Genomic DNA, 18,551 nt, shown 5'->3' with positions numbered 1-18,551 from the left:
ACACAATACAAATATATCTCCAATATGTACATTGTGTTAGGGACGACTTCAAAAGATCGATGTAGGATAAAAAAAAAAAAAAAAAATCAAATAGTTTGGGGTGGGGTGGGGGGGGGGGGGGGTAGGGGGTAGGGGTCAACATTGCTGCAAATTTTGTTAATCCAAAATAGATTCTACATATATCGATCATATAGGTAAATCAATTTTTCCCAAATCAAGTTAAAAGGGAGGGTCAGTGAAAAACTATGAGAACTAAGTTTTTTATCCTTCATTGAACTTTTATTTTGATGTCGTCTCTTATACAGCAACTTAAGATTTAGACCAGTAAAGATCCGTGATGTCTTCTATGTTATTCAATTGAAAAGGATATTCGTCAGATATTGATGTTTAACCAAGTTACCTTTGTTTTTATTTCATATGTAAGCGTTTACAGTGGACATTCAACAAAACTGTACTTTCACATTATTCTACTAAGTAATAAATATGTAAGTTCGTTTTTAACACCTTTTTCGTGTTCTAGATTATTGAAATTATGTTTATAATACGTTTAGCAATTATAGTTTTAGCGATGGATTTTATGTTTTAGCTTAAACTACATAAATTGGAGTAAGAATTTAACATATTCATTGATGTTCGATAAATTATATGAATTTCTATATTTTCTCGAGAAAAAAAACACAGAAAATAAAATAACAATTATAACAATCGGATTCGTTATTGCTTAACATTTCTACGCTTAATAGAAACCAAATATTATTTAGATGTTTGTTATAAATAATAAATTATTGTTGTAATTAAAGCTACAAAATATTCGTACAAAATCCACAAAAGTGCACCGGAAGTATGCAATTTATAACGTATTGTTTTCAATGATTTATTTGTTTGTTATTTATATGTATTTCTTTTTAGAAGTATATTATATTTCGCACAATTATGTAATTTGAATGCGTTAATTTATTATTTAGAAGTTTATTTACCGCGACAGTCGGTCTTTATTATCAGTCAGTCTAAATATCTAATACTGGTTATGGATACAGTATGGTAAGTAATAAGCCCATTATCTAAAAGACCGCAAACCCTTTCTGCTAAATATAGATTAAATAGATAATGGGCAAAGTTTGAAATGATATTTAGGTAAATGAATTGTATAAAAGGTTCTGTATTTATAAAAAAGGAATTAACTTATTCGTATAGATAACTTTTGAAAATACAATTCTAAATTTGATACTTGATTAAATATTAAAAGTAAACGAAATAAAAGGAGATAACACATAATACGACTGTTCATTTATGGCGCGTATACTATTGCCGGGTTTTATATTATTGTTCACTTCGATTTATGTCGCGAAATAACTGATGTATAACTATGATGGAAAAGTTATGTAATCTTTATTGTAACTATTGTAAATATATGACTAGACTGTGAACCAGAATAAAATGTAGTTAGCAGACTGGATTGTCTTTTAAAGGTCCCGTTGTCATGCTGAGTCCAAGCTAGTTCCCAAACAATGTAACATCTATGTGAGCAGTTCCCCGCAAAAAGAATCGATAAAACCATGAACACGAATCACAAAGACGGGACCAAGTTCCCGCATTATATAAGTACAAATTTTATAACAGATGCTTATACTGTTTAACATCGTGCAAAGAGTTTAAGAAACCATATTAACATTGGTTTTATAAAAAGTTATCATTCCTGAGTTTACTTAAAATTCATTATGCATGTATGTTATATCTCAGTTTCTAGAATTAAAAAAAATATACATTCAATTTGTCAATTAGTAGTCAATTCCAAACTGCTGCAGTTGAGAGATTTTACTTCTAGGTTTAACAAATTTATCTATAAAAATAGAATAAATAAAATTAACAAATAATAAATTAATACATTAACCTAGAATAAATGAATAAATGATAATCCCCCCCCCCCCCGAAAAAAAATAAACAAAAATATTAAAAAATAAATAAATAAAAATCGTGTATTATGTCAAAATGACAGAAAAGGCATGTGTAGCCGGTCAAAATAAGAATAAGTATGCAGTAAACAGTGCACTGTCTGTAAATTAACTATGGGTATTTAGTGCGAATGTCACTTTTTAGAAATTAGCAAATCGTTTTCGTCAAGAAAATGTATTTTCTACAATAAATTGAATACTATTAATTATTAATTTGAAAATCTAACGCCATATTAAAACAGTTATATTTGCCACTACATTGTAGAATACAAAGAATCATTTTGTCTGTTTCCACTATCACATAAGTTTATTGACAGAAGTGTTATACATCATGCTAAGTAAAATGAGAATTCGTGAAAAATGCTTTATTTTAGTTCTGTCATTCGTCAATATATATTTTGTCTATAGTGTTGGTTTTTTTTTAAATACAAATTTTGTACTTGATCAGTTTTGTAAAATTTGTATTTATTACTTTTCCGCATATTTACCTGGTAAATTATAAAGATTTGAATTTATTTTTTATTTTTAACAAAGAAAATGTTCTGATCTCATTATTGCTACAATTTACTAGATATAACTACCGACTCGGGTAAGGATAAGTTAAACTTCATTGAGAAATCTTTGGTTCGGCTTACTTGCCAACTGACATGATTGAAGAATGCTTTGTTGAATGAATTGCCGATGCTCCATCTGACGATAAATGCATGAGGTCTGCCAATTATATATTGGAATTTTATATAGATGGCAATTGCGATTTCCACCAACCATTTGGGCATCATTCCTGACCCCGAGGAAAAGAGAACAACGAATGGTGTCGAGTCTTTTCGTGTCTACCTGAACGAGCAGTTTCACGCTAGCCATCCTACCATATTTGTCTTTGTCGATGTGTTATTGAAACTGAAGACAACATCTTACATAAAGATGAGAACTTTAACTGTAGAAAAGGAGAAGATGGACTTCCTTCCTGAACAAAATACAAAATTTGTAAACGGTGAATGTGCTACTATGGACATTGTACATTGTACGACGTGTTGGCTTCAAATATTCTGCCAGAACTGACTTATGAACTCATATCAAGATATTTTTGAACATATTACGTTTTCATACATTTTAATGGTGTATTTCACTTACATGTTATGATGACCTTTAACTTAATACATATTTATTTTTTAGTATAGCTTTGCTGTCGATCAATAGGTATTCCTTAATTATTTGCGGAATAGTTACTTTTTTTCCGGAAAAGTAAGATATTTATTTGCGGAAACGTAAACTTTTTTTTCCGGAAACGTCATATTTTTTTCGCGGAAAAGTAATGCCAATTTGCGGAAACGTAAAACGCCGGTTATTTTCTTTATTTTATTTAATCCCTAAGTTACACGTATACATACAGAGAGATTACCTAGTATTATGTTGTCTTTTAAAAGAAATTGTTAGATTTTAGTTAATTGCCTTATTTTAAATAAACATTTTTATTGTAATTAAATTAAAATAACAATAGAAATTAAAGTGACTTAAAAGTTTATTATTTTCAAAATGGTTCTCGTTATATAAGTAACAACTTATTAAAGGTATGTGCATTTATATATCAATAAAACAAACGAGACGTCCGGAGAACCAACCTAGCTACATGTACATGTAGTACGCTTAAACATTATCATTATACCTAACTCAAATATTGGATTTAAAATGCATTTGATCTTTATTTTACAATTGACGAAAGAGCATGATTTTTCAAATAGAATTTATCTCATGCCGCTTTCAAGGTACTTAAAAAAAATATCAAATAAGAAATAAGTTCCAACAAACAGACTGTGAGTGCCTGATACAAAATGTATGTCTAATACACGTAGAATGTACTGTATGTCTGATACACGTAGAACGTAATTTGCATTTGTAAAAATTTTCGTAAAGAAAATTACGAAAATCATAATTTGAGTATATATATCAAATATTTTTTTACATCATACTTCCGCCTTGTATTCGTGTTTTGTCTATCCTGGCGCACTTATTATTATTATATTTTGGTAATTACATTGTGCTCTTGTATGGGTCAGAGGTTAAGTGAAGCGTAACTATGTGGCTTTTCCAGACCTTTCAATACATTGCATACTTAGCTTCAGCTGATAAACTTAAGAGTGATTTGAATATTTCTACTTTGAATTATTCAGTTTGGCGTAAAATGTAGTTCCTATATTATCATAATAAAGTAGATACTATAAAGTGCTAAATCGAATTACATCGTAATTTATGCAATTTAAAGTACTTCCCGTTAAGTGTTATGCAAACGACAAATATTTATTAATCTTGAAAAATACAATTGTAATATCTAAATATAGTTTTAAGAATCAAATTATTTTATTATTTTTCAATGTATCTATAACAATACAGAACAAAACTCTGACAATGAATTTTAAAATTTCATATGCTAAAACATCTTTGCAACATCTTTTTGCTATTTCTTTCGCTGGAATTCAATTGTTCCAATTTTGATCTCTGCTGATATATAGACATAGAGGCTTTGTACATAAATAGAGATCGACCCATTAACATTGTACTTCCTTAATTCGATTTTATAGAGCGCTGTCATGAAAAATTGCAAGAAACAGATAAACACAATATTTATATCTCTATTTGTTTTTGCAGCTACATTTGAACGAATAATGGAAATCATCATCATTGTTATATTGGTGACAATAGTCATAATTCTCGCCACTTTCTGTTTGAATAACCGATTTATGGTATCCGGGAATAGTCTCCCAGGACCGATAGCTTGGCCCCTTTTCGGAAATATTCTGATGGTTAGTAGGAGCAAAAACTTTTATCAGTTGACGAAGAGCTTACAAGAGAAGTATGGGAACGTTTACAGATTAAAGTTAGGACAATTAACTGTTGTGTGCATATTTGGACATAAAAATTTATCCCAAATTATGGCTGAAGATGGCGAAAATTCTTCACAAAGACCCAACTGGATGTTTTGCGCAAAGAAAGTATTCAAAGAAAAAGGTGAGTTAAAATCCAATGCATTAGAAAACCTATCAAAATGTTGCGTTCATCATTCGTACATCGTGTATCAATACAAATTCGATATCATGTATTTTGCATTTATTATCTTTTCAAAATGGCACAGTTATTTTGCTATTTCCACACGGTAATATTAAACATACTAGTACAGTTTACTAGACTAATGAGTTACTACACGAATAACGGTAAATATTATTTATTCTATTTTGATCAAATTGAGAACTTCAACCTTGATTGAATCATGAGTGATACTAAGTAATAGCTATTGTTGGGGTCCCCTCCGTAAAATGTTCGGTATGCCTTCGGATTATACAAATATAAGTAAATATAAAAAAGATGTGGTATGATTGCCAATGAGAGGACTTTTCAATATAAACCAAAATGACACAGAAACAGCAGAACGGAGCGTTTTCATATTCTTGTAAGCAAATAAAGCTTGAACTCAGGATTTAGTCAAATCGCCGTAGTCAGTATAATATTCTAAACATGGTAATGATATCATATATAGGAGGGTTTTGGGTAAAATAAGGGAAATAGACGCTTGAAGATATATTCTTTAGTAAAAAACAAGTTATAAGTCTTGTGAAATTTATTATTTTCTATATAAAAGAAGATGTGGTATGTTTGCTAAGGTCGGATAATGAGACAACTCTTAACAAGAGACCAATACGACACAGAAATTAATATATATAGGCCACTGTAAGACCTTCATCATTGAGCAAAGCCCATACCGCATAGTCAGCTATAAAAGGTCCCAAAATGACAATGTATCAAGTCAAACGAGAAAAAGAACGGCCTTATGTATTTATGTATAAAATGAACAAAAACACGCATGTAACAGACAAACAAACAACAATCACTGAACAAGAGGCTCTTGACTTGAGAAAGGCGCATACATATGTAGCATTTGGCAGGGTTAATCATATTAGCGGGATCCCAACCCTACAAATCTACGCAATGAAAATATAAATATAATCAAATTGTTTTGCCCTGATTAAATAATCATTTTTTTAACAACTCATGTCAGTGTTATAAAACGTTTGGGTATTATTTGATTATGCACGGTGGAGAAGGTTACATAAATAATCTCCGTCCTTTATGTGTCATCTATTTTGAGTGACCAATTAGGGATGCCGGGTCGTACGTAGCCTATCATTCACGTTACAATTATAGCCAAACTTAAATATCAATGAGGCGAACAAGGTTAAAATAAGGTCAGTAACTCTTGCGAGCAAACTTGTGATTGTACCTACATTCAATGCATGCACATGAACAGGTATGTTGATATGTATTTATGCATGCCATAGGTAATTATTTTCGCGCTTTTCTGTATAAACCAAACATATTTTCTTTGGTTACATCTTCTGACATCAGACTCGGACTTCTCTTGAACTGAATTTTAATGTGCGCATTGTTATGCGTTTACTTTTCTACATTGGTTAGAGGTATAGGGGGAGGGTTGAGATATCACAAACATGTTTAACCCCGCCGCATTTTTGCGCCTGTCCCAAGTCAGGAGCCTCTGGCCTTTGTTAGTCTTGCATTATTTTAATGTTAGTTTCTTGTGTACAATTTGGAAATTAGTATGGCGTTCATTATCACTGGACTAGTATATATCAGTTAAGGGGCCAGCTGGAGGACGCCTCCGGGTGCGGGAATTTATCGCTACATTGAAGACCTGTTGGTGACATTCTGCTGTTGTTTTTTATTTGTTCGGGTTGTTGTCTCATTGACACATTCCCCATTTCCATTCTCAATTTTATAAATGTACATGAAATAATTTGTATTTGCTAATTACAATCAATTCAAAGTTTTAAAACTAAAAAAAATGTATTAAGACTGGTCACTAATATATCTTAAAAATATCTGTATGTTTATGTTCATATAATACAGAAAAACCACGAAAATAATTGAAATTGATATAAAACCAAAATAACAGTACCATTGAAATATTTTTTTAATGTATTTGTATGAAACCGTGATATACATGTACAAACATATGAGCTGCGTCGGACAGAAATCGGATGCAAGTACACGTATACATGTACATGTATATGACTTTGATTGGTTTTGGAACAATCTACTACGAAAAAAAGTCGTAAATGAGTTTTGTTCTGTTTTGTAGGGTTTTTGTTATAATCCAAATTATTTTTTTTAAACTGTTACATTCTTTTTGGAGAGATTTTTTCAAACTGAAATTGGTTAACAGAAATAATGGTATTAATTTTTAAAAGGTCGATTTCTATTTGATGCAACCGTCCTATCGTGTACGTAAAAGACAATATTTAGTCCATGTCAAGAATATAAAATGAATTTTATTAGTTTTCATATAAATATTTCTGTGTATGGACTAGGTATTGTATGGGCGAATGGACACCAGTGGAAGGAACTGAATAAGCTTATACTTCAATCACAGCAGACAGAAACCTTCCAACAGAACATGAAACAGGAGCTTACACAAGAGGTTAACGAACTCTGTAAATGTTTCAGTCCTGATAACGCTACAGATCCTCTAGACTTTTTTTATGATCATACACTCAATGTTGTCTCAATAATGGTATTCGGAAAGAGGTAAAATATATAGTTTATGTTCGGACACATCTAATTCGGCGTTTCATAATCTACTGCTTCATGAGTTATATTCTTTGGTGTAAGCTGCGACGCCATTTTGTTTCTAAGGACGCCAGAAAGTTTTACCTGAGTATCGGTAATACATGTTTTAGACTAATAAATTTACCTTGATATATAGAGGAAAAAGAATATGGGTTATCCAACCAAGACAAGATAAGTACATGCTCAGCAAAATACACACAAAAAGCAAAGGATGATCCAATAAGTTCTGTTATAGCTGTCCTGACTGTTCATTATTCAAAGTCAGTGAAACCTTGAATACGGAGAACAAAGACTACTTTCATCACTTCAAGTTTAAAAAGGCCCCTAGTTCCAGTTTGAGCGGAAATCTTTCAAATAAACTATAATTCTGGTAGACAACTTCACAAAATCGGACCCGTTAAAAAGGAAATACTGAAAAATAATTCATACTAAAAAAAACAAATAGTTTCTTCGCATACAATATATAGATGTAAATATCAAACTTTGTAGAGTATATTTTTTGTATGTTTAGTTGGTATTTTGCCTGGTAAACGAGAGATAATCCATGTGTATAATACGCTTAAATGATAAGCCCGTTATATTGTAAATACATTAAAACATATTTCTAATTGGTCTTTTTTGGTTAAATTTTCTCACAATTGAACAATTTGAGTTCCTTCGTGGATGATATAAAGCAATATATGAAGTGTAAAGTATGCCACCCATGACTGTTATATATTCTATCTGAACTAGAAAATAATTTGTTTTACAGATTTCAATATTGCGACAGGGAATTTCACACCTTACGTTCTAGTATCAAGTACATCTTCAAAAATGGACAGAGTTTGGGTAGAAAGGAAACATTCTTTGGTTGGCTAGCTCTGTTTACAAAGTCCCAGGTATAATTAACATGCTTTGTTATATATATCTGGCAAAGGTTTATTGTATACATAGTCACAAATACCACCAATTAATGCAATCCCTTAAGAAAGCACTGTCTGCTGGTACAAACAAAAAAGTCTTTCAGGAGTTCTGATCATATTTCTAGCCTCTTTTTTTCAAGAGCTATATCTTATTTGATTACAATTTTACGAAATATCTCCAATTAACTTGAAAAGAATACACGATATTTTCTGTATTTTTTTTTTAAGAAAAAGAAACAATCGCTCAGTCCTATAATTAAAAAATGGGAAACTTATTTTCATTTACAAAACAATTTAATCGCAAAGCCCGCGGTGTGTGTATTTCTGCTAGACTTTTTTGTAACTTAATGATTCTTTACAGGTAAACGAAGTAGTGGGAGAAATTGACAAGTTGCATGGGTTCATAAAACAAAAAATGGAGAAACATGCTTTTGAAAATAAACAAAAGTTGCCACATGATTTGTTAGCCGTTTATTTGAATCTGTCTGAATCAGAAAGGAAGGACAGTGCATTATCAGGTAAATCTTACTGTTATTTTTAAAAAGGTTTTACACCAATTAACCAGCATCTCAAGAACAAAAGTTTGCAAAATGTTATAAATATCTAGAAATTATATTTCCAAAGGATTACCTAATTGGATTCATTATTATTTGGGGGATACCAACTTCCGTGAATGTCATGGGTAAAACTGAACTATGAATTCAAGTATTAAACGAGTTACAAATTTCAAGATGCTTGCATTGTTTCTTTGAGAGAAAAACAACGAAATGAAATGTACTTCAGCCCGGTAATGAACCGGGCATTGAAATTATAAAGTGTTTCTTCAATCTGAGCTCGAGACTACTATAACACAAAGTAGTTCTATTCACGAATATCTGAAAGTGACTCAACTTCAAGGTAGACTTATAAAAAAACTTATTTTTACTTTTTAAATCTTTCCAGAAGATAATGTGTTCCAAGCTATCATTGACATGTATATTGCTGCATACGACACGTATACAGCCACAATGATAATGATTGTGTTTTATCTATTGAAATACCCGGATGTCCAAAGGAAATGCAGGGAAGAAATACACAAGGTAAACAAACATACATGAAACGGTGTTGACTACTAGGTATAAATGTATTAAAATATCAAGTTCAACGCTTTAACTTTGTTAAGTTCTCGTTGTTTTATACATAGATATTAAGTTTGATAAATAAATTTGATTTTTAAAAATGGAAAGGAAGAGTAGGGTATTTTTCATAAAAAAAAACCATAGGTAGTTCCGATAAGATTTAGAATAACACCGTATACTATGTTTTGGTAAAATATTGTCCATTTATAGTAAATGTCAAATATGTGCACTTAAAGGATGATAATTTAAATTTCTTTTTAAAATTTGCTAATTTTTTAAAAGCCATGTATTCCAATTAATTAAAAGTTTAGTGTAAATACTGCCAATCAGAAAGATTATTCAGATATTCATGAATTACAATTAATATAGTCAAGTAATTTTCAACTTTTCTTAATATACTGAACGACTGTAGAAACGCAACACTCATTTTGTTGATTTTTTTTACCAAATCTTTTTTGATTCTCTTACAACTACTATACTTTTCATGCTTATCATGCTTCTTTCTCCTTACAAAAAATCAAAATCTGACTTACATGTACCTGTGGTTATTGAACATACCGAATTTTTGAAGTCACACGAATTTCTGAAAGCGAAAATTTTGGTCCCATGAAAGATTATTTCAGTTTTTTTGCTTTGTGAAACAGTTCTTTCAATCCTTTGCCTTACTACCTTTTTTTTTAAATGTTGCATCTTCATTTTGCCAAGTCTGAGAAATAACCAAAAAAAACAAAGAACTGAATTAGCCATTAAAAATACTGCAAACATGAAAACATAAATGTGCTGCAACCGGTACCATACCGTATGACTTCAGAAACTCGTTCTACTATCCTCCCGACAACGATACAAGAAGACAAGATTTATTGCTGGCCATCAATGAACAGATCAACGTGTAGTGACAATGAAACATCAACAGAATTTGATTATGCAACGTCATTTGCCAATCATGTTTACGGCCGCAACGTCAACTGCAATCAAATTGCAGAGTGCCATTGAGAACAGATTCATGCCATAAATGTTTCCCATGAACTGCATTGCCAAAGAATTCACTGTAGGAAAACTTGTAAAGCCATCAAGTTCCAACCGCATAATTGCCAAAACCAATTAATGGGTTGAACAAATACAAAATCAGAAGGTTTAAAACAGAACCAAAAAAATGTCAGACAGAATTTGTTGACCTTTCTGGCAATCATTTTGGCGTTAGTAACAGGCAGTCATCGCTTTGACGTTGACACATTCATTCAAAAATAACACAAACATAATCTAGTGTTGCGTTTCTAAAGTCGTTCAGTATATTTGCGTCAATATTTTAAATAACTTGGGAGGTGACAGCTTTAAATACTGCAATTGTTTACTTTTTGGTTGCTTTAAATATTATCTATAGTAGTGTATCATTTAAGAACTACGGATTAACTTAATGCAGTGGCGGATCCAGAAATTTTCATAAGTGGGGGCCCACTGACTGCACAAGGGGGGAGAGCGTCCTGTCCCCTTCCTAAATCGGGCGTATTGCATTTCCGCTAATTATTCAAAGTCCCAATACTACGTTTCCGCAAATTTAAAGTATACGTTTCCGCAATTTGTATTTATTTCTTTTCCGCAAATTTACCTTGTAAATTATAAAGGTTTGAATGTACATATATGATAAAAAAAAATTTTTTTTTTTTAATAAAACAAATGTTCTGATCTCAGTATAGCTACAATTTACTAGATATAACTAGTTGACTCGGGTAAGGATGAGTTAAACTTCATTGAGAAATCTTTGGTTTGGCTTACTTACCAACTGACATGATTAAAGAATGCTTTGTTGAATTAATTGCTCCATCTGACGATAAATGCATGAGGTCTGCCGATTATTATATATTTGAATTTTATATGGATGGCAATTGAGATTTTCACCAAGCATTTGGGCATCACCACTGACCCCGAGGAAAAGAGAACAGCATATGGTGTCGAGTCTTTTAGTGCCTACCTGAACGAGCACTTTTAAGCTAGCCATCCTACCATATTTGTCTTTGTCGATGTGTTATTGAAACTGAAAACAACATCTTACATAAAGATGAGAACTCTAATTGTAAAAGCACCCGTTCGGAAATATGAAAAGGAGAAGATGGACTTAATTCTTTCCTGAACAAAATTCAGAACTTGTAAACGGTGAATGTGCTACTATGGACTTTGCACGACGTGTTGGCTACAAACATTCTGCCAGAACTGACTTATGAACTCATATAAAGATATTTTTGAACATACGTTAACATACAATTTAATGATGTTTTTAACTTACATGTTATGGTATCCTTAAACTTAATGCATATTTATTTTTTATTATAGCTTTGCTTTCGATCAATAGGTATTCCTTAATTATTTGCGGAAAAGTCATATTTTTTTTTCCGGAATAGTAACTTTTTTTCCGGAAAAGTAAGATATTTATTTGCGGAAACGTAATTTTTTTTTTCCGGAAACGTCATCTTTTTTTCGCGGAAAAGTAATGCCAATTTGCGGAAACGTAAAACGCCGCCTAAATCCGCATCTTGGTGATTAGCTTAATGTACCTTTATACCTTTATCTTCGGGTACTTAGATAAGCTAATGCCTTCATTGGTTCAATCCTAGATTGAAGTAATGCAATTTTTCATCGCAAAATAATCGCATGATAATATATTTGTTTGTATTATACTTATGACAGAACTTATTAGGTGTATGCAGCTTAACAGTTAATATGACCTTGTAAATTTATACGGGTTTCAATTCTCGCCATTTAACGCCGACATAAAATTATTCAAAGTCCTTGCCGTAAATGTTCAATCTGACAGGTCATTCCACTGATCAGCTATTCTAATTGAAACAAGTATTTTAATAAGCCTATGTGTCGTCTTGCACTGTTTCTTAAAAAGTTTATGCAAACCGATATTGAAAACCCAACTCCTTAAAAGTAAAATCAAAGATCCAATCGGAAATCTTGTATTTTGAAGGTATGTAAAGGAAAAAGGTCCGTCACAATTGACGATAAAGATAAACTGTGCTACGTCCAATCAACGATCAAAGAAGTCCTGCGTATTGCAAAACCAGGTATGAGTTTTCTTACTGTTTATTCACCTTACCCTTATTTTACTTAATGCTAAAATCATTCGGAAGTTTATTTTTTGATGCTATGTTTACGTTCTTCAAAGTGTATCATCCATTATGAAGGATTTACTTTTCTGCGCCACCTGTTTTAAAGTTATATGGTATCATTTGCGCCATAAACAAAACATACGATTGCTCCAATTAGAATATTATATATGACTTCCCTCCTCTTTTATTCGGATTTTGTTTACACGGAGAATGTTGATGAATGGGTACTTCCCAATGTAATGTGTGTAGTTGCTTGTAACTTCACTTTATTGTAAAAACAAAACATTGAAGGATGAAATGCATTAAACAGTTCATAATAATTCCCGTGGAATGCTTCTGCTCCATTGCTGGTACGTCTTGCGGTAGACAGTTTCAGTCCATACGGATGGTAGGAACAAAGCACTGTGTCATCAACTTCTATTTTCTTCTTTTTTGGCATATCTTGTATTAAATATTCAGCAAAACAATGATTTGTCTTCTCTCTCTGTACAAAGAATGTAATGCATTTCAAGTCATTTCTCTGCATATGCTCATCTTCCAACATATGATACTGCTTAAGCCAAAAACAAGAATAGATATTAATCAATAGTAGATATGATAGATATATGTACAGGTATATTCAATGATACATTTGGAAAACATAATTAGGCGCACATGATACCCCTGAAAAACTGTAACTTGCATCATGATGCCTTATAACATTTTTGTCTTTTCTAGTTGTTTTATCAATATACAGAACCATCAACCGAAGTATAACAGTCGAGGGGTATAACATTCCAGCAAAATCAATCATACTGTTTGATTTAAACGACCCACAGGTTGACCCTACACTATGGGATAATCCTGACGTTTTTGACCCTGACAGATGGATAAACCCTCATAAGGACGGATACATTCCTTTTGGTCTTGGTAAATATCAAACATCCAATAAACAGTAGTTATTTTATCATAGGCGATTATTCTTACTTTGTTTTTTGTTGTTGAACGAGAATTGATTAAATTTAGTTCCGAGACCAAAGTTATTTCGTAGAGCATTTCTTGTAGACATTAAGTAACTGTAAACTAAACATTCCAACTGGCGACTGCGCTTTCTCAATACTATTGTATTGTACTGCTTTTGAGACAAATAAAATCAAAATAATAGAAAACGTCACCAGCTCTCACTCAAAATATGGATACTTTTATGTTAAGGGGGACTTGCAATCTTATGACAGCTTCCCAAGTGCTAATTCTTAACCTTTTCCAGCTAGACCATATCACAACTTTACTTTTAAATTCATGACCCAGTTTAATTTCACCCCTTCTTGCTTTTTGAGGCATAACACATGATCAAATAAATTTGGAAGGAATATAACAAAAAAAAGTTTAATAACATACTGTCTGCACTAGCATCTATATTCGTCTACAGACGACTGTAAATATTTATTTGCAGTTCTTACCGGTTTTAAATTTAGAGAGGGAACGTTTACTCTCTCATTTTAAAACCGGTAAGAACTGCAAATTTATTTGTTCATATTATATGCTCAGTATTGAAGGCTGGGATGTGACCCATTATTGGTAACTTCACTTCAATTTGGTCTCTGGTGGAGAGTTATCTCGTTGACAGTCATTCCTCATGTTTTCCTTTTTTCCCTATTTACATCTCGTTTACACTCTTTATGTCTAACTCTTGATGGTGTATTGTTATCTTTTCCAGGACCAAGACGATGTGTAGGTGCGCCAACGGTAGACCTGTCTCTATTTCTGATGATCACAAATATACTTCAAAAATTTGAATTAGTTCCAGAAGACGAGAACAATTTACCTATGGAAAAAGAATGGTCTGGGATTGCTCTTTTTCCAAAACCCTTTAAAATGTTTATGAAGCCTGTGGAGTAATTATTGTCGATAACTTCAAGATTTTAATGCTTTTTTATTATTTAACTTTTTCATGTAACACATACGATATTCCTACTTGTTTAATACTGATAGTTTTCTTTTTTCCTTCCTTTTTATTTATCTTTTGTAATATCACTTATCAATAAATGTGTTTTTGTAAATATTGTGTATGTCATGGTTTAACGTGTCATCTGTCATAATTGTCGTAGTTATGAAGAACATCCGACATTTTTATTTTGCTCTATATTAATTTCAACATTGTATGTTATCGACTTGTAGCTAATATCTCAATTTGATGGAACTTACTTCACGAATTTAGATCATCGATAAGAAATTTCTCATTTTTTGTATCTATGGTATATTTTTTTTTTGTATTTTTAAAATCTATTAAGCCTTTTTTTATTTTAAGTATACACTTCTCTGGGTCCCCTATAAAACCGTGGTGAGACATCACAACAAAAGCTATCATGACCAAAATCATTTAAAATGGGCGTGACTCTTCAGATTGATAAAACACATGGAAACGACTAACTAAAGGACTAGACTAAAAGTACAAAGCTTTTAACAACCAATAAAAAAAATCATGTACCCAAGACAAATGAAAAAATACAATCAGTAAGCATAAAATGGATTTAGTTGTAAAGACGTCATAAATAGTTTAGAAAACATGACCGTGTGCAATGCCACGGCAGGTAGAATATAATGGTTGTTTTAAGCTCTTGGGGAAATCCTTTGTTACAGAAACATGAAGTTAACATAAACAATTAATGCTCTCACACATTTGGAAATGATAACACGTTTTCACAATCTGTAAAAGACAGACCATGCGTCCAATCTGTGCTTACGTTTTACTTTCTAATCTGGTAATAATTTCATCCGCCAATATTAAATTTCAGTCTTCGAATTTTTGAAAATATCATGTATAATAATTAATCTGTCTAAAATCAGAAAATCTCAAACTGTCTGTAAAGCAGAAAGGAGAAGGAAGCGTTTTCATATCCTTGTAAGCAAATAAAGCTTGGTCTCAGGATTTTATCAGATCGCCGTTTTCATTATAAAATTCTAATAAAATTGAGAAAGGAAATGGTGAATATGTCAAAGCGACAACCACTTGACCATAGAGCAAACAACAGCCGAAGGCAACCAATGGGTCTTCAATGTAGCGAGAATTCCCGCACCCGTAGGTGTCCTTCAGCTGGCCCCTAAAATATGCATAGTAAAACATAGTAATAATATCATGTGTAGATAAGTTTGGATGAAATAAGGCTTATGGACCCTTGAAGATATCCTTTACTGAATAACAAGTACTAAGTCTTGTGATTTTTTTAATTTTGTTTCATACAAGCACACAGGTCGAGATTACAGTGTGCGGTTGAGATTGAAAATATTTATGAATGATGGTACTAGTATGCATATTCACCTCGACACCGCGCCGTGTATTCTTTTGTTGTAATGTGTATCGTGTATTTGGTATCTCGCTGAGGTACATGTATGCCCCATATAGCATTTTATTCTAACAAAATAGGTTCGAATCAAGGAAAGATACATCAACCAGTGGAAAAAACATAAAGATTGGTACATGAGGAATTTGATCGCATATATTGATATCAAGGTAATTTTTACCCCTCCCAAAAAAATAAACAAACAAATTAAATATGAAAACAAAACCAAAAATAAAACACCCAAAAAAAACAGTTTTCGTTTGGTGTGTATTTGTAATAATGCCCCTGCTTCTCTCTTGCTCTCTGCTTTATACAAAGGAAGGGGGTTACGATTAAAGATAACTAGATTTTATTGTACTTTGGGTTTAATATTTATTTACAATTTTACTAAAATCATAGTTAATGTCCAAAATCTATAAAATTCGATTCGTCTAAATTCCATTGAAAAGAAAATTGTAATAGTACGTTCGTTCCACATAAATCGAAGCTTCACATGAAGAACGAAAAAAACCAGCATTATCCTTTAAGTTCACTTTCCGATATTTAGATGATGTCATCTCGCTAAACTTGACATCTATTCCATTGAACTTCAAATAAAGGATACAACAATTACAGTTACGTCTACCTCATATCTTCACTAAAAGCTAGAAATTTTAATAATGGGGGTCGGTTGAGAACAAAACTATACGACAAAAGAGACGATTTGAGCATCCCAATTGTGAACTTTCCATATGTATTACGCAACATTCCAGCATCACTTATTATTTACAGACACCATTACGAGTTGGTTGAAAGCTAAGTATATCTTTGTCACAGATGACGACGGATATGTCTCAATCGTTTGCTCTGCCTTTGTCACTTTATTTTCGACTAGTTAGCTTGAATATCCCATTGTTATCTTTCGACTCTCTTTCTGGTGACTTGATAACATATTTTTGCTTGATGAATGTTGTACTATAAAAAAGAAGATGTGGTATGATTGCCAATGAGACAACAATCCACAAAAGACTAAAATGACACGGACATTAACAACTATAGGTCACCGTTCGGTCTTCAACAATGAGCAAAGCCTAGTTTGTTGTTTCAATGCTCAAGGCATTTCTCATTGTACTCTTATTTTTGGAAAGCTAAATTAATACAGCATTAATGCACGGACTGCTAGAAATGGTTCCTTACGTTTTCAAATATATACATGTATTATAATAACTAGAAACAAGTTCATATATGTACCTATTCAATTACACATTCAAGGGTGCGACCAAATATAGTGACTCTGAACGATGATTGTTGGATTGTAAAGGTTGCTTTGGACTGTTTGTGAAATACTAACGCTAGCATATCATATACAAACGAGTAAGTAATCTGTGATTTAAAGTAATAACGAAAATATCTGTTGATTTTCAATTTACTTAACTTGATATACCACAAAATCATAATTTGTCATTAAAAGAAATAAAATAATAAATTTTGCTTTTGTGGACGAAGTTACCATTTAATAGATATACAAAATGGCAAGCCTATTTTTATTCAGTTTCTTAACTGTTTTTATTTTATGATACTTTATAAATTTCAAAATACACAAGCCTAAAGAAGGGACCATAAACTTTGATTTTTTAGGATATACATGTACTGTAGAAAACGACGTCAACAAACTGTGAGAAAATGTGAAAAGCAGTAGTTGTCTTGCTTTTATTGGCATTTTTGTGTTTTACCGGTGAAATTTTCATTTAAATATTTACGATGAAAGAGACTATTGCTCCTCCTCTGCTGTTAACCCAAAGCCTCGTGTCACACAAATTAGATAACCGTTGCAACAACTCAACGACGGCTTCATACATTGTTTTAAATGTTTTTCTTATGTTGTGCTGTTTCACTGCTGTCTCATTTCATTTTCTCTTCTGAATTGTTTCATATTTTGTTCTCCCGGATTCTTACTTTACTGTCATGATTTTCGCATTGGAAGTCATACCTCAACTTCTAATTTTTTGTTTCGCATTTACAGAAACCTAAGGCTACGTCTGCTTTTCCTTTATTTAGGGTGAAGCAACTTTGTTATTTTTTTATAGGATTAATTTGTGTTATTTGTTTTGGTTTCTTTTGATTTATTTTTAATAAAAAAATAATTATGGACTCAATTCAATCATCATAGATATCAAGATTGAAGTTTTGTACGCTAGAGTGAGACCGGCGTTTCGTATACACAAGACTCATTAGTGACGCTCTAATCTGAAATGTTAAATTGACCAAAACAAGTAAGAAGTTGAAAAGCATTGAAGACCCAATTACCGAAAAGTTTTCCCAAATGCAGCTAAGGTAATCTAAGTTGGTGCTCAAATATACAATTATAAGTAAACAATTAATTTCATGTCTGCTAAATGTTTTGAAATGAACAATTAATCACCAAAGTGTTTCCAAGAAAATGTTACTATTTAGTAAAGGTGTTGTGTTTGCCACACAAGCATTTTGATGTCTTTAGTGCAAGTGTCTGCTAGTAAAATAATAAATGGTGTACTTC

General features: G+C 31.9%; 1 protein-coding gene across 1 annotated transcript; it reads left to right on the top strand.

Annotated features, from left to right (window-relative positions):
- Positions 1–3,455: 3,455 nt before the first annotated feature.
- On the top strand, positions 3,456–14,854 carry LOC134727144 (cytochrome P450 2B1-like). Its single transcript, XM_063591526.1, has 9 exons — positions 3,456–3,520; positions 4,596–4,955; positions 7,328–7,544; positions 8,338–8,464; positions 8,850–9,006; positions 9,431–9,567; positions 12,575–12,671; positions 13,434–13,625; positions 14,413–14,854. Exons 2-9 carry the CDS (start codon positions 4,613–4,615, stop codon positions 14,592–14,594), a joined length of 1,452 nt encoding a protein of 483 aa, XP_063447596.1. The 5' UTR covers positions 3,456–3,520; positions 4,596–4,612; the 3' UTR covers positions 14,595–14,854.
- The last annotated feature ends 3,697 nt before the right edge of the window (positions 14,855–18,551 follow it).

This window comes from Mytilus trossulus, chromosome 7, assembly GCF_036588685.1.
Source record: "Mytilus trossulus isolate FHL-02 chromosome 7, PNRI_Mtr1.1.1.hap1, whole genome shotgun sequence".
Taxonomy (NCBI): domain Eukaryota; kingdom Metazoa; phylum Mollusca; class Bivalvia; order Mytilida; family Mytilidae; genus Mytilus; species Mytilus trossulus.
Note: the sequence above shows the minus strand (reverse complement) of the source record. Positions and strands in the feature narration are given on the sequence as shown.

Bases quoted from the DNA above. Each gene is read 5' to 3' on its own strand.
- LOC134727144 (XM_063591526.1), top strand. From the start codon at position 4,613: ATGGAAATCATCATCATTGTTATATTGGTGACAATAGTCATAATTCTC. The intron at 4,956-7,327 runs GTGAGTTAAAAT...TGTATGGACTAG, and splicing joins GAAAGTATTCAAAGAAAAAG to GTATTGTATGGGCGAATGGA. The intron at 12,672-13,433 runs GTATGAGTTTTC...TGTCTTTTCTAG, and splicing joins CCTGCGTATTGCAAAACCAG to TTGTTTTATCAATATACAGA.